At 50.3% G+C, this 15,105-nt stretch overlaps 1 protein-coding gene across 1 annotated transcript in view; it reads left to right on the forward strand.

The window, feature by feature from the left end:
* Nucleotides 1-13,517, forward strand: part of FAT2 (FAT atypical cadherin 2) — a 45,404-nt gene extending 31,887 nt beyond the window's left edge. Inside the window, exons 18-23 of the mRNA XM_054079890.1 lie at nt 122-929; nt 1,706-1,851; nt 5,159-5,600; nt 8,074-8,227; nt 10,605-11,197; nt 11,990-13,517. Of these exons, the coding sequence (XP_053935865.1) occupies nt 122-929; nt 1,706-1,851; nt 5,159-5,600; nt 8,074-8,227; nt 10,605-11,197; nt 11,990-12,522 (2,676 nt within the window). The 3' untranslated portion in view covers nt 12,523-13,517. The remainder of the gene's footprint in view (nt 1-121; nt 930-1,705; nt 1,852-5,158; nt 5,601-8,073; nt 8,228-10,604; nt 11,198-11,989) is intronic.
* The last annotated feature ends 1,588 nt before the right edge of the window (nt 13,518-15,105 follow it).

Consider the following 15,105-nt stretch of genomic DNA (forward strand, 5'->3'; position numbering starts at 1 on the left):
TTGCACTCATTGCAACTTGCAAGGCATTCCCTTTCACAACACCTTATCAGCCCATCCAGTCAGGTGGGGTGATGGTAGGTCAGCATGTGGCTATAACGGATCCTTCTGCTCTCCTTGACAGGTCTCTGACAGCGGCATCCCTCCCTTGTCCTCAACTGCATTTATAAATATCCAAGTGACTGAGCAGAGCCAGTACGCCCCCTCAGCTCTTCCCCTGGAAATATTCATCACCACCAATGAGGAAGCTTTCCGAGGTGGCGTTCTGGGCAAAATCCATGCCACGGACCGAGACCCTCATGACACCCTGGTGTACACTTTGGTGGCAGAAGTGCCCCAAGAGGGTCTTTTCTCTGTTGGATCTGCAGATGGGAAGATTATTGCTGGCGACAAGCTTCCCCATGGCCACTATCTCCTCAATGTGACCGTCAGTGATGGTACATTCACAGCCTCTACCAGTGTCAACATCCACGTGTGGTGCTTCACGCAGGAGGCCTTGGACAAGGCAGTGGTGCTACACTTCCGCCACCTCTCCCCTGAGGAATTTGTAGGGGACCATTGGCGCAACTTGCAAAGATTTTTAGGAAACATCCTTGTCACCCGGCGCCAAAACATCCACATGGCCAGCTTACAGCCTGCAGCTACCTCTGATGGAGTGGACCTGCTCTTGGCTGTTGGAGAGCCACATGGCTCTTTGTATGAGCCTCGGGTCCTTGCAAATAAGATCACTGTGTCAGCTGGGGAGATGGACCAACTTGTTGGTCTCCGAATGAAGAAAGCAATTCATGTGCCGTGCCACGGGTCAGATTGTGCCCACCGTGTCTGCAAGGAAACCATTCAGCTGGATCCAGGCATGATGTCTACTTACAGCACTGCCCGACTCAGTGTTCTTACCCCACGGCACAGCTTGGAGCAAATCTGTTCTTGCAATGGTGAGCAATCCTTCCTCATAACATACCACCCGACAAACTTGGACATATTGTGTTCTCCTGTAAAGACACTGTAAAGCACCTGGACTTTCCAGGAAATTAGGTTGCCCGGGGACCAACCACTCTGCCTGCAATTTCAAAGCCAAATCTAGACTCTTAGAGGTTGAAAGTTTCACAGTCTATTTCTTCCTAATTAATCTCTCGTAGCGTTTAATAGCAGCAACACCTATTTATCTCGTTGGGAAAAGTCACTCATACCCAACAGGTAATGAAGCTCAGTGATCAGAATTTTGATGTCTGAGCACCTGTGTTGATCCTAGACTCAGTAAAGCACAGACTGATAAACTTGAGGAAAGCCAAATAAAATGTATGTGTTACACTCACTCTAGAATACTTCAAGAAGTAAATGGACAGAGCAAAGATAGAGAGGTTAGCATCACTTGAGCAAGAATGGTAGGGGGAAACAACAGATTGATAAAAAACTTACTGACGAGGAGGAAATTCAAGGGTGTTTTAGATCACACTGAGACACTTTGAAAGGACAGAAAGAGACAGACTGCAATTGAAGGATTGTTTTACAGTTGAGTACATAGAAGAAATAATGGGACCTCCAAGCAGGAGCTGTGAGAGTTGCAGTGCAGCAGTATATGAGTTGCTGTGGGTGGAAGGATGGTTGCTCAACAGCTGTGGTGTCAGACTGGGAAAAGATGCAAGGCTTGATACAGTCCATAGTGTCAAAGTGTGACGAAGATGACACTTGTCACTCCCTCTCTTTCCAGGAACGGCTGTGAGGTTTGGGGGCCACAGCTACATTTGGTACCAGCACTCACAGACCAGCTCCTGGCACATGCACTTTCGCCTGAAGACCCACCAGCTGCACGCTGTTGTGTTCTATGCTAATGGGACTGACCACGCCACTTTGGAGGTATGTTTTACAGTGGACAGGGATTTCTTTCCAGTGTACAAAACCCTTTCTCTTTCAGGAAAGGGAATCACAGAAAGAAGATGCAGTACTATGTACCCTTAGTAACTCATCTAGCTAAAATAGGAGGTTTGGGAAGGTCAAGTGAGAATCAAGCACAGTTTGGCAATTGCTGCAAGCACAACTAATTAATCGGTTTCTACTTCTGTGATCACTAGTCTCTGGTGTGAAGGCAGTATACTTCTGTATCATACCCATCTTATGGGTTACTTCTCTGTCCAACTCATACCACACTCCTCAGGGCAAAGAATTTACCAGGTGGAATTTCCCACAGATCAGTCTGCTTCCACTGTCGTGAAGGGCAAACATCCCCACGCTTCAGGAGTCCCCACCGAGCACACAAATTGTTTGCCAGATCATGTTATGGTCAAGGTACCGGGGTACAGAGATGGGGAGGGCACAGGTGAGCTCTGAGACTGTGGATGATATCACAGCCTTTACATGCACCAGCGAACATGCCAGTCAGATCATGCATCTGATCAAGTGGACCTCAAATAAAAGGTTCCTTACAGTAATGGACAAAATAGACAAAATAGCAGATTTAGATCTTATTTATCAACTTATTTATCAACTACCCACTCTTTACAACCACTTTCTTCAGGTGGTTTCACTGTTTAAGAAACCTGCAGAACCAGAAACATTTCAGTCTAATCACTCTCTGCCCTCTGACTGTGCACTGAATCGACCCGGCATTTAAAAACCATCTCCCTCTTCCACTTTGGCAACAGAAGGAAAACAGCAGATTACTAAAGAATAGGGTTTTTCTATATTCCTCATTAATTAAATTTGGATTAATTGGAGACCAAGATCATTGGACATACTTACCAGCTTACACAGATTTGTCCCAGAGATTAATCACATTGAGATCTACCCGCTGTAACCTACCTGGAAGTGTTCATCCTGTGCCTGGATTCCCTCACCCCTTCTCATGGTTTCACGATCTTATCTTCCCATTTTGAAATACCTTTCTTTACTGTTATAAAGGACCCACACAGGTAGAGAGCTACACAGCAACTAATGCCCAGGGACCTCCCCAAAGTATACGTTGCACGCTCCTGCTGCCACAGCCATCACTCCTTAAGAGCAAGAGCAGAGAAGCATCATCTATATGTCCTGTACCTATCTCCAAGAGAGACTTTAAACTGCGTTGTAAAGGGCTGGTGAGAAAAGCTTAGCTTCTCAAGAAGGGTCTCTATATTTTCTGCCCAGTCTCTGGGAAGGAGGGTCACCAAGAAGTTCAGTTGGAGTCCAGCACTCCAAATGGTGCTCAGAAAAGATGAAATGGCAGGAAGCTTTACTCAGTCAGGCTCAACACACAGAGTAAAGGGAGAAAAGACTCATTGTTGATGGAGTTCAGCGTGCCCTTGATTTCCCCTACCTGGATATCTCCACAAGCCTTTCAATAGGAAACATTTATAAAGCCTCCACCATAAAGTTGCCTGTGAATCATTTCTTCTCTTCTTCACTTTATTAACAATATCTCACGGATCAAACCTTTCCTAGATCACGTGGCCTGAAAAAAAAATGAAGGAATCCCTGAAGATTTTTAAGCTTTGTAGACTGCAGTACTCTAAGTACGAGGCAAAGCTTTGAAAGAATTATAACCTATGCTTTGTAGATTTGGTGAAGAGGATGAGTTCTCCCGAGGGCATGCATATCATTACCCTTCCAATCACTAAGCCCTCCTGATGTTCAGAAATAGGGTGCAGCAAGAGGATGGCAAACCAGGCAAGCTGGGAAAAACTTGGCAATCTCTCAGTTCTTGCTCCAGGGAATCGACTTCTCAGCTGTCTCCCAGACCCAGAAATTTATAAGCCCAATCTAAACACCCATCTGAAGTGAAATCACTTTCCTCCTGATAAAGTGAAGTGACAAAGTTCTCTGGTGCGCTTGCCAATTGTGCAAAAAGATTTACACACGTTGCCCTGAGGCCCTTCCATGGCTTCTGCCAGCTGCACCTAGTCCTTCCTTCCTTCAGCAGTTGCTCTCTCCTCCAGCTGCATTTATTTATATTGTGGGCTTCTCTAAGAGATAAATGTTGACCCGCTCTGCTTTTTACCCCTCCAGAGTAACCCTATTGTATCGTATGCAGTTTTCTCCAGAGCTCAGTAGCCTATAACCACTTCTCCTCTTCTAGCCACTTCCAAGCATCACCACCCCTTGCTGACTCTAACGCCCCTCATGAAGATCTCTTGTGTCTGAGATAAAGTGCTTGATGTTACATAGCAAGCTCTGCAGGTTTTCCATGAATCTTTTGTTCCACCTCTTTTCCCCTTCTCCATAGGCTCTTGGATTTTATGAGAGAGAGGTTTTATCAACAAGGCACTGGGGAGGAAAAGGTGAAAGACATTTAGTGCTGACTTTACCCTGAAACAACACAGCTAATCTTTCTCTTTCCTCCATATGAGTTTTAAAGATGAATCCTGGGCCACAGGGAAGCACCTGACAAACCACAGAGATTTCTGACATCCCAGTTTAATGCAGAAATCAGTTTTAGAAGCTCAATGTCTTATCTCCCTCCTGTTTGCTGGAGGAGATCAAGGATTGGATTGCAACACCTATCAGCAGCTTTGCCTTGACTTTCCTGCCTGCTGGTTAGCAGCTGGGTACAACAGTAATTCCTTTCTCTGCCTTCCAACTCCTTCTTGTCTTCTCAAGAGAAAGCTGCCAGTGCTCCACCTCACCAAGGTCCTTTCAGCACGCTCACCCATGCCAAACTGCTCCAGTACTTTCCCTAGTACTAACAAGACAGTGAGAACAGAAAAAAAAGGCCACGTGGCCCAGAACAAGAGTCCAACCGTGACTGGTGATGGATTACAGATAATCTGAATACCAGGGCTCTGATTAGGCTCAGGAAGGGGAGACGGGGCAAGCAGCTGCAGGAGTACAATCACGTGGGTCTTCATGCTGCTATGTGGAAAGATGACCTTCCCTCCCTCCACACTGATCAAAAGTTGCAGGGAAGGACCACGGGTGAACTTGTGTGAGCAATGATGGTGTTTTGCAAAACAAAGCAGGTTGCAGTCACTTGAACAGGCTTTAATTGATACATACAAACCTTAATATGGAGAAAAGGGGCTGCATTTGCCTAGTTTGTAATTCTTGGAATCTGAAAGCTGGGATTCATCTTGGCTCTCAATGCTTAGGCAGGGAGAGAGGGGAACAAGCATCAGGAGAAGTGCTGAAAGCCTCCATGAACAGCAGCTACGTGTATCACAGCTAACAGTGACTTCTGGGATATGTTTTGCAGATGGTTAATGGAGTGCCTCAACTTGGGTACAGCTGCCGGGGAAACTATACTGGGAACCTCTCCTCCTCACGTTTTGTGAGTGATGGCGAGTGGCACTCAGTCTTCCTGGAGATGAAGAACACCTCTGTCCGCCTGCTCATCGACGGCCTGGGAAACACCTCTCTCCAACTGCCAGTGACCTGTAGCATCTCCCACGGCAGACGAGACCTGCTTTTTGGAGGCCTCCGGCACCCACTGCAGTCCCAGAGAGTCACACGGGGATTCAGGGGCTGCCTGGATGTGGTTGCAATCGATGGCAGAGAAGTGGTTCTCCTGCCTGGGAAAGGGCAATCAAGGGAAGTCATGGAGGAAGTAGGGATAAAGCAGTGTTGCTCCCCCACTGGTGCCTGCAGCAGCAACCCCTGCCTCAACAATGGGATGTGCTCCGAAACTCATGGAGGAGGTATGTGAATATCCCACACTGAGGGGGGAACAATAAGCAGTGTCTGGAGGGAAATATGCAACCTCTTCATCCATCCCTGTGTGACAGGTTGCTCCAGAGGAGAATCAGAGATGCCCTGTCCCGGGGGACCACAAGCGATAGCCGATGCAGGGCAGCAGCTGAGGGGTGTGAGATCATCATTCTGGCTCCCACCAGTGGGCCATAGCCCCGAGGGCAGGAGGGTGCTTCTAAGGAGTGTGTATGAGCTAGGAGAGCACAGCTTTGCCAAAAACTCAAATGCAAATAGAAACTCCACCCTCCTCTCTGCATCCTCTTTACTTAAAGGAGCCATTAGCAAGGCTGGAATCAGGCAAGATGGGATCATGCAGTGATGGTATCTGGGCAGAAACAAGCCAAGATCTTGATCTATTCCCACTGCAGTGCAGTGACACCCAGGGGCTATGGGAAGGGATATGGGAAAACCATAAACTCAGATCCAAGAGTCTCAGGCTGACAGGAGGTGCGCATGCTCAACAATAGTTTGGTATCAGACTTTGCCCAAAACACTCTCGCCACTGCCCTGCTCCTCCCATCAGAGGGTCTCCCCACAGCGAGCTGTAGTAAGAGGACAGGGCTGGTTTGCAGTGGCCTCAGGGGGAGGAAACACTCCCAGCGGTGTCCACTCGTGCCAATGCCCTACACCCATTTCCTAGTTTCCAGCACAACGGGGCTGCACTCTGTACACCTCGTCCATTGAGACAGATACTGTCCATGCTTTGGCCCTTCCTCTGGACGGAGGGGTGCTTGCCAGACTGCTGTGTGGGGCAGGAGCTCCTCCCACAGCTCTGTGCTCTTTGGGGCCACTGCCAAAACCCACACCCTGCCTGCCAAGCAAGTGAGGACAAAGGAGGGAGCACACCCCCTGCATTGCCCGCAGCCTCTGGGAACAAGATTCCCAGCCCTGTGGACTCAGCAACAGCCTAATTCAGGTAAACTTGTTTGACATGAGGTGCGTCGGTGCTGAACAGTTAGCCTGGCTGGCACTCGTGCCTCAGCCTCAAGACCCTCTGCACAGAAAAACCCTCTAGCTGGGCTGAAAGGGCCTCAAAGCTCACGAGGGGAAAACTCATCTCTGCTTTAAGGCAAGGCATAACCTGCTCGCTTTGCAGAGAGCACACAATGAGAGGGGGAAGGAGGAAGATCATTAATTCACTAGTAATCTAATCATCATCCTGTGCCTTTCCTATAGTTTCCTTCCAAGGGAATCAACTCCTGGACGTGGCCCAGCTGCCCAGGAAAGAACCTGTGGGACATGGCCCCAGGCAGAAATACGCAGGACACAGCTGTAGGAAAGGGGTTGCTCAAGAGGTGTTTAGTTTGTGAGGTTATCCTGAGTGCTTGGCTTCCTCGCACGTTGTGGGCTCAGTCCTGGAGACCACGGGCATGTAGCATGAGTTTATGCAAAGCACTGCCCAGGGTTTTCAGGCATGGGATTACACACACAGGCAAAGACACCTCTGAGCAAAAGCGCCCGAGTAAGCCATGTGGCAGCGAGAGAATGTACAGAAAGGGTCAAAGCCAGACCAGACACCACACATCAACCACAACACTCAGGATCACAGGTACAAACACATGTGAACCCTCACATCCAGGAACACATGTGTTCTGACACAGCCCTACAGGCAATGCCCAGCACCTGCTGTACAAGTGTCAGCACGTCGTTGTTGTACAACCACTAACACGCATGTGGAAACAGGTCTGCATTTGTTCACACTCTGTTCTAAAGGAGGGATGTTTACCTTGTGGACAAGTAGTACAGACTTTTCAAGCATGCTACAAGGTGGAAAATCTGAGCTTCTTGCATGGCACCACCAGATAAGTGGCCAGCAGGCACTCAGCATAGCCACGGACATCCCATGCTCAGGGCCACAGCAAACAGCAGCGAACACCACTAAGAGCATCAGCCCCCTCCAAGTCCCCAGGCTTCTCCCTGGCTGTGACCAGACACCTCCTGTAGGCAACAGAAACCCAGCGTGTTGAAACAGGCTCTTCATACCACAAGAGCTCACAGGACCAAAGGCTTCAGAGAACAATAAGGTACAGAGGATTGCATTTAGCTGTCAGAAACTGTGAATCAGCCAGCCAGATGCCCCTTCCTTTAACCAGAGTTTGTCCCCCAGCTTCTCCATGCGATAAAGTTGTGTCCTGAATACATCCCAGGAAGAAAAGGTTCTGTGTCAGGAGAGGACAGGCTTGTCTTGTTGCTTAAATAGCTTTCTTGTGCCATTGCATTGCCCCAGAGTGGTCAGTCAGCCTCCAGCCACTACTCCTGGTCCAGTAACGTACCCACTAACAGCACCTCCTGCAGCAGCAATTACCTGTGCTCAGACAACCAGATAGAAACGTTCATGGGTGCTATTTGCACCAGGCATTGTTCCTCCATATTCTTGCTAGTTCTTCCACGTTTCTCATGTCACTGTCTCACCCTTTCCAGGTTACACCTGCATCTGCCCCGGGCTTTTTTCTGGCGAGCACTGTGAGCTAGGGGACAGTCCCTGTGAGTCCAAGCCCTGCCTGCATGGGGGAACCTGCACCCTCTCCGCCACTGGCTACTCCTGCCACTGCCCTGAGTGGTCCCTGGGTGAAAGGTAAGGTCTGGGAAGACTTGGGCCAGGTCTTCTCCCGTGGTAAGCTGACAACATAGTCACTACTAACAAGCATCACACATTTCTGGAGCTCATCGGTTCCAGACACTCTGGGATTTATTGCAAATTGTATGTCCCTGAGCATTGCAGCATGGAAGTGTTCTAAGGCAGAGCTGAGCAGGGCAGAGCAGCTCTGCCATCATGTGGTCTCTGTGCCTATCTCTGAGCAGAAAGAAGATTTTAGAAATCTCCTCTCCTCACAGATGCTTTGAATGCCTGTAGATGTAATGCCTGGTGCAGGTTCAAAGCCTCTCCTTGAGAGGGAGGGTCTCTCCCCACACACTTCTCCTCTCAGGGCTGCAAGCTGAGCTCAGCTGTGGTGGCAGCACGCTCCCTGAGGGAAGGGCTGTGTGGGTGCAGAGTGCGGGCAGGCACTGCTCTGGGTGACAGGAGGACATCCTGAGGCTGAGTTAAGAGTTGCCCCTTCCTTCCGTAGCTGGGGACACCCACCCTGGGTTCTAAAGGACCTGTTTCTGCCCAGGACCAGCTCTGCAGGGCTCATCCAAGGGGAATTTCTGTCCCAGGTCACAGCCACGATTGATCCAGTTCAAAGCTCAGCTCAGGATAGCAGGCTACGCTGAAAAGCAGGTGCAGGATGCCATTCCCCCTCTCCCGTCAGGCAGCCTAGAGAGCCCCATTATCCTGAGGTGTAAGCATTGACTTTGGCCCTGAACACTATGGTTCCTATCACTTTGAAGTTCTCACCATCAGTGCTGCAGGCTGGATACGTTTCCCATGTATGAAATCCCAGTGGATGCTCACCAGATACGGAATCATCATAGAATGGTTTAGGTTGGAAGGGAAATTAAAGACCATCCAGTTCCAGCCCTGCCATGGGCAGGGACACCTCCCACCAGATCAGGATGCTCAAGGCCCACCCAACCTGGCCCTCAACACCTCCAGGGATGGGGCAGCCTCCACTTCCCTGGATGACCTGTGCCAGGGCCTCACTACCCTCATTGTGAAGAATTTCTTCCTAATGGCTAAACCAAATCTTCACCCCCTCCAATTTAAAGCCATAGCTCCTCATCCTATCACTCCATGCCCTTGTAAAAAGTCCCTCCCCAGCTTTCCTGTAGCCCCTTTCAGGTGCTGGAAACTGCTCTAAGGTCTCCTTGGAGCCTTCTCTTCTCCAGGGTGAGCAACCTCACCTCTCTCAGGCTGTCCTCACAGCAGAGGTGTGTCTAGTCCTCTGATCATCTTTGTAGCCTCCTCTGGACCCGTTTCAACCATTCCATATCCTTATGTTGGGGATTCCAGAACTGGAATAATTCCTAGAGAACTAACCGAGGCCCAGAGGTTGTTCAGTGTTAGCCCCCTCCAGCCTGATGAGAGATGGCCAGCACAGGCTCAAACAGCATCACCTCCAGTTCATCATTCTGCCTTAGACATTTAGCAGGGATGAACATCTGTCCTTTGAGTCAATGCAAAGGCAGAAATTATTCATGCAACTCTTGGAATAAAAGTATGCAGCTGAGCATTAGGTGGCAGTGTAATATCTGAAATCACTGGCTGTCCAGCCTGAGCCGGTGGGTGCACGGTGCATCCTAGAACACTGTCTAAAAAATAAGAGGAGCCCAAGTTTACAGAGTTTGTTCAGTAACAAGAAAAAAAAAAGAAAAAAAGAAAAGGAAGGAAAAAACAAAAGCATTGTATATTATCCCTAGTATGGAGAGTTTATTACTGTTGGAAGGAAAGGTCCCCTGTACCGTTGGAGAATGTTTAGGTTGTGTGCAGGAATGTTTAGGTGGAGCAGGACAGAAAATCAGAAATTCAGTCTCAGTTCTGCTCATGCTGCATGAAATGCCAAAAAAAGCTTCTCCAGCAAGGATGCTCATCCACCACTTCTCAGGCTAGATGTTCCCCAAATCTTTGCTGCAACCTGCAGGCATCCACAAATCACTCTGAAACCCCACAGATCCTGGAGGACATATGAGACTTCATAAGAGGTTAAAACATCTCAGAGTGATGCCAGGGTCCCTAATTTAACAGGATGGGAGCATTTCTCTATGCAGTGTTAGCTCTAGAATCTCCAAATACTCCTGTGAAGCAGAAAGCCCCACATTTTGGTTTGTTGTATACGACTGAAAAATAGGACTGTCCTGTAAAACGTGGTCTCCTGAAAAGCATCATTTTATCCTCAAGGATCATGGTCCTCTGCCAGGACAAAGAGGTAACACAAGTGTAGCAAGAGAGGGGGAGAAGACCAGGATGGAGCACTCTTGACCAGTGTAGGTCAGGGCCTTGAATAGGATTATGCAGTTTTAGCTGTATCCGCACACTAATGAGGCAGGTTGTGTCCATTCTGTTCTCACCACAGGTGCGAGAAGCTGGCTGAAGAGTGCCAAGACAACCCATGCCGAAACGCAGGGCGCTGCGTGAGCAGCCAGGGCTCCGTCCACTGCATCTGCCCATCAGATTACCAGGGGCAGTACTGCACACAGCCCATCATCACCCCTGCGATCGTGCCCACACAGTGGGCAGTGGGACCTGAAGAGATCGCAGAGATCGTAGCTGGCTTGCTGGGGGTGACCATCCTCGTTGTGATCTTTGTGTTCATCCGCAAGCGCTACTGTCACCGGGCCAAGGCACACAAGCCCGTGGCCCGGGAGGACCCTGACCTGCTCTCCAAGAGCGAGTTCTCCAAGAGCGTGGGTGTGGGCACCCAAGCTGTGCCACCCATCGAGCTCAACATCCTCAGCGATGCAGCACACAACAACCTGGACCGGGCCACGCCGGAGCAGCGCAAACCCACTGGCACCCCTGAGTTCATCGCCTTCAACTCAGCCAATGTCCCAAAGCACCGGGGCACCATCGTGTGCAGCGTAGCCCCCAACCTGCCGCCCGCCGCGCCCCCCTCCAACTCCGACAACGAGTCCTTCATCAAGTGCACCTGGGCCAGGGAGGAGATGGGTCAGTACCCACAGTTTTTTGTTGCTTTTACACATCCCTCTTCTGCCTGTGGAGTGGATAAGGGTTTGCAAACGTGAGGGACCAACAGCACTGGTTAAAGTGAAGCAAAGCACGGGCAAATGCTGCCCAAGCCCCACTACAGGTCATTTATTGGCTCTTCCTACCCTGTGCACTAGTACATCCCAGCTTTTAGCTTTAACCTGTTGAGTCTCATACACAATCAGCAGGAAAAACATTAATGCATAACCTCAATTCCCACACATCCTGGGTCAAAAGCCCCTGTGAAGGAGAATAGTAAAAGCAAGGGGGAAAAATTAAGAACCTAAAAGGCACTATGAATTTTAGCAGAGGCAAGTACATCACTGCTCCCTCAGGGAAATGCTTTGCATGGCTCTGGACAGCAAGGTTATCGTTTTCTCCCTGTGTGGAAGTTCATCACCAAAGGGTGCTCCTAGAAATTTCACAAGAGTAACCAGAGTGAAAGTAAGAGTTCCCGTGGATGACTTGCTCTGCCCCCATCCCTTCATCCGGCGAGCTTCTGGTGTCTGAATGGCTCGATGAAGTATATCATTTGGGTGCTAGAGTAGTGGATGTCTGAAGGCTGGTGAGAACATTGCCCCAGCACAGCCAGAGGTGCTCTCAGGTCTCCTGAGCTCCCAAAAGCTTCAATTACAGCTCCCCTGTCCCCCACATCTCCTGTAGGCTCAGAGACTGCAGAAGGAATTAGCAGGAGGGCAAGAGAGGGGAAACAACAGCTTAGACTGTGGCTAACATAACTCTGTTCTATTCCAGTCTACCCAGCAGAAACGACGTACTGGCCCCCTCGGTACCTCTCATCAGACGTCCAGGAATATTCCCACTATGAGATCATTCAAGGCCCCCCTGCATCCTCCTCCCACCCTCCCCTTCCCCCACCACCCCCTCCGCCAGCAGACACAGAGCCCGTCACTCTTTATGGGGGTTTTCCTTTCCCTCTGGACCAGAGTAACAAACGGGCCCCCATCCCACCCCGCTACAGCAATCAGAACCTGGAGGACTTCTTGCCACTCGGCCCCGTGGACATGGGAGCTTCCCAGTGCCAGAATGAATATACGGCCATCAGCTACTACCCAGCCCAGCTGGTGCAGGGTGAGGGCATCCCCTACCAGCCCGATCCTGGCTACAAGCGGGTGAGCATGCGTCTGAGCGTCGCCCAACCCTCCTACGCGGACTGCGAGGTGGGCCACCAGCCCAGCATCCGAGCTCAGCCCCTTCCACCCCCCAACTACGAGGGCTCCGACATGGTGGAGAGTGACTACGGGAGCTGTGAGGAGGTGATGTTTTAACTGAGGGCTCATCCTTGAGGTGAGAAGCGCAGGGAGCTGGAACATGCCACCGAAGGGAAGCCTGTGTTTCTCCCCCTCAGCTGGTGGCATCCATCTCTCCCTGCAGAGCTGGATTATAATTTGGCTGTATCTTTCCCCCCGCTGTCCTCCATGGTGCTCCCGCTACAAGCAGAGGGGAAATGCTCCAGCCACTGCCTGGGCGTGGAGGATGCTCCTGGGATGCCGATGACAAACCTGCCTCCTTGCCAAGGGGACTTCCTCCAACACCGCATGGGACCGCAGCGTGCCACCTCCTCCCCCCACAAGCTCTCTGGCCACAAGAATAAAGAGGAAGGAAAGCACTGTAGGCAAGGCAGCGGCCGTGGCGGAGAAAGTGTGAAAGGACTATGATGCACAGCCTGGGAGTGCCCCAGGTGGGATAGCAGAGGCTCCCTGCCCTCAGCTCTGGCTCCAAGGGCTTGCATCAAGCCAACAATTTGCCCCATGGAACGGATCAGCTGGTGCAAACCCTCTTCCACATCCGCTCCCTGACACAGGGAGAGATGTGAGGGACTGCAGCCGGTCCCATCAGCACGTCCCTCACTTGGCCAACAGAAGTCCAAGAAAAAAAAAATTAAAGAGTCCATTTCTGTAGAAAAACCAAGCAACAAGCCTTGTCACACCGGGAACCACCCACAGACTCAAACTAGCGCAGCCAGCAGTAAAGCAGGATGCTGCCCACCTGGGCTGCACTTGCAGCAGTAAGGGAGACCCTGCCCTGAAGGGACGAGTGAGGAAGCGTTCCGGCGGCTGTCATGGTCCAGCGCTGAGCACAGGAGTAGGTGGTCCTGCTACCCAGAAAGACTGGCCAGCACTGCAGGGCATTTCCTAGCCAAGAAGAGGCACCGAGGCCTGTGTGACCTTGTGCTTGGGAATGTATTGTGTCTTCGTGAGAGGTTTTCTTTGGTTGGTTGTTTGATGTAATTTTTTTTGTTGTTGATTTTTTGAAAGTATTAAAAGAGTTTGGATTTTTTTACTATTATGATTTCATTCGATAACTCAAGGATTCCATTGTAAATAGGACACCCCTGCCTAGCTCCAGTCAAGGGCAGCCCAAGGAATAACAGCTTATTTTGGACACCAGTAACCCCAGCTTCTGGAGCCTGTGGAGAAGCACCAAGACAGGAAGCTCAACACATCTTTGAGGAACCCATAAGAGCAAGAGGAAAGAGGCAGGCACGCATTAGCCTGTCTCGCTTCAGTCATTTCTTGAAACGCTCTCATTACATTTTGCTGCTGCAGCAGCACTAGAAACACACCAGGGTTGTGTTTGGGTTGTGCAGGACCCCTCCATACAGCAGCACTCAGGCGATAGTAACAGGGTATCACCAAGCCTTAAGCACCTCCAAAACCCCACAGACCCCAACATCAGTATTACAGTTCCCACCAACCCCATCCCAGAATCCTCTCCCCCGGTGCTTACTGGCCTAAGCCTCGACTTTTTGGCTTTCTCTCAGCGCTGAACTGCAAAAGGGCACAAACATGGGGACACCCACCCAAACAGAGACACTTGGCTCAGGCAACCAGCAGAGGTGAAAAAGAACTGCTATTCACATCCCCTTCTGGGAGTAAAACCAGAGAAGGGGGGGTTGCATTTGGGACACACGGGGCCAAGGAGCTGAGTTATCCTGAGGTTTGAGCCCAAGTGAATACAGCCTCTTTCTTTGAGATCCAGCTCTGCTCGGCAGAAATCAGTCCCTGCCTGGATTAGGACTGATATTTTAGCTGTTTGGTTTTATTTCCTAAATCCCTCTCAACACCTTCATCCTAAAAGAGCACAATCCCCGCACGTTAATTTGGACACTGTATATCTAAGTTCAGACATCAGTGGTTTGTTGACAGGAGAGATCCTGGGGGAGATGGGAGAGTAAAAAAAGCTTTTATTTAGTTCCAAGAATTGCTTCAAGCTGGAGAAGTTTGGAGGAGAGGCTTCCCAAAGTATCTTCCAGCCTCATTTGTCCTACAGCCCTAAAGTACTTTGCAGACAGAGCACAGCAAGACCTCTGCCAGACCCAAGGGCAGCACAAGCAACAGGAGAAGGAAACTCACCAGCACAGTACACAGCACGCTCCTCCAAACCCCTCAGTCCACTCACACAACATTTATGATGTCCCAGCATCTTGGGCTGCAAATCCTGCCACCAGCTCCATGCCTCTAGCCAAGGACTCCCCAAAACACCCCAGAGGTATCGCAGGGTCCTACCTGATGACTCCAGGGGTGCTCATCATGCAGAGAGGCACAGCAACCTCCTTCCTGCCCGAACTGCCAGCTACAAGACCAGCATCACCTGGCACAACCAGCCCTCCCACCCCCGCTCCCTTAGCCCACCACAGCTGGGGTTAATCCCAAATTAAAGCCAGTGAAGGGAGCATTCGGCTGCAGTCGTGCAGATCCCCAGCTTGGCTTTCCTCTGCCAAGATGGGCTTTTGAGCTTTGCAGTTCCTCGTGGCTATTTTTACTGAAACTCTGAATGCAGATGGGTCCCCACAGCAGGCTCATCCCCTTGCGTGCTGATGGGAATGTTGTGAAAAGAAGGTTGCCATT

The sequence above is a fragment of the Cuculus canorus genome, chromosome 14 (assembly GCF_017976375.1).
Source record: "Cuculus canorus isolate bCucCan1 chromosome 14, bCucCan1.pri, whole genome shotgun sequence".
Taxonomy (NCBI): Eukaryota; Metazoa; Chordata; class Aves; order Cuculiformes; family Cuculidae; genus Cuculus; species Cuculus canorus.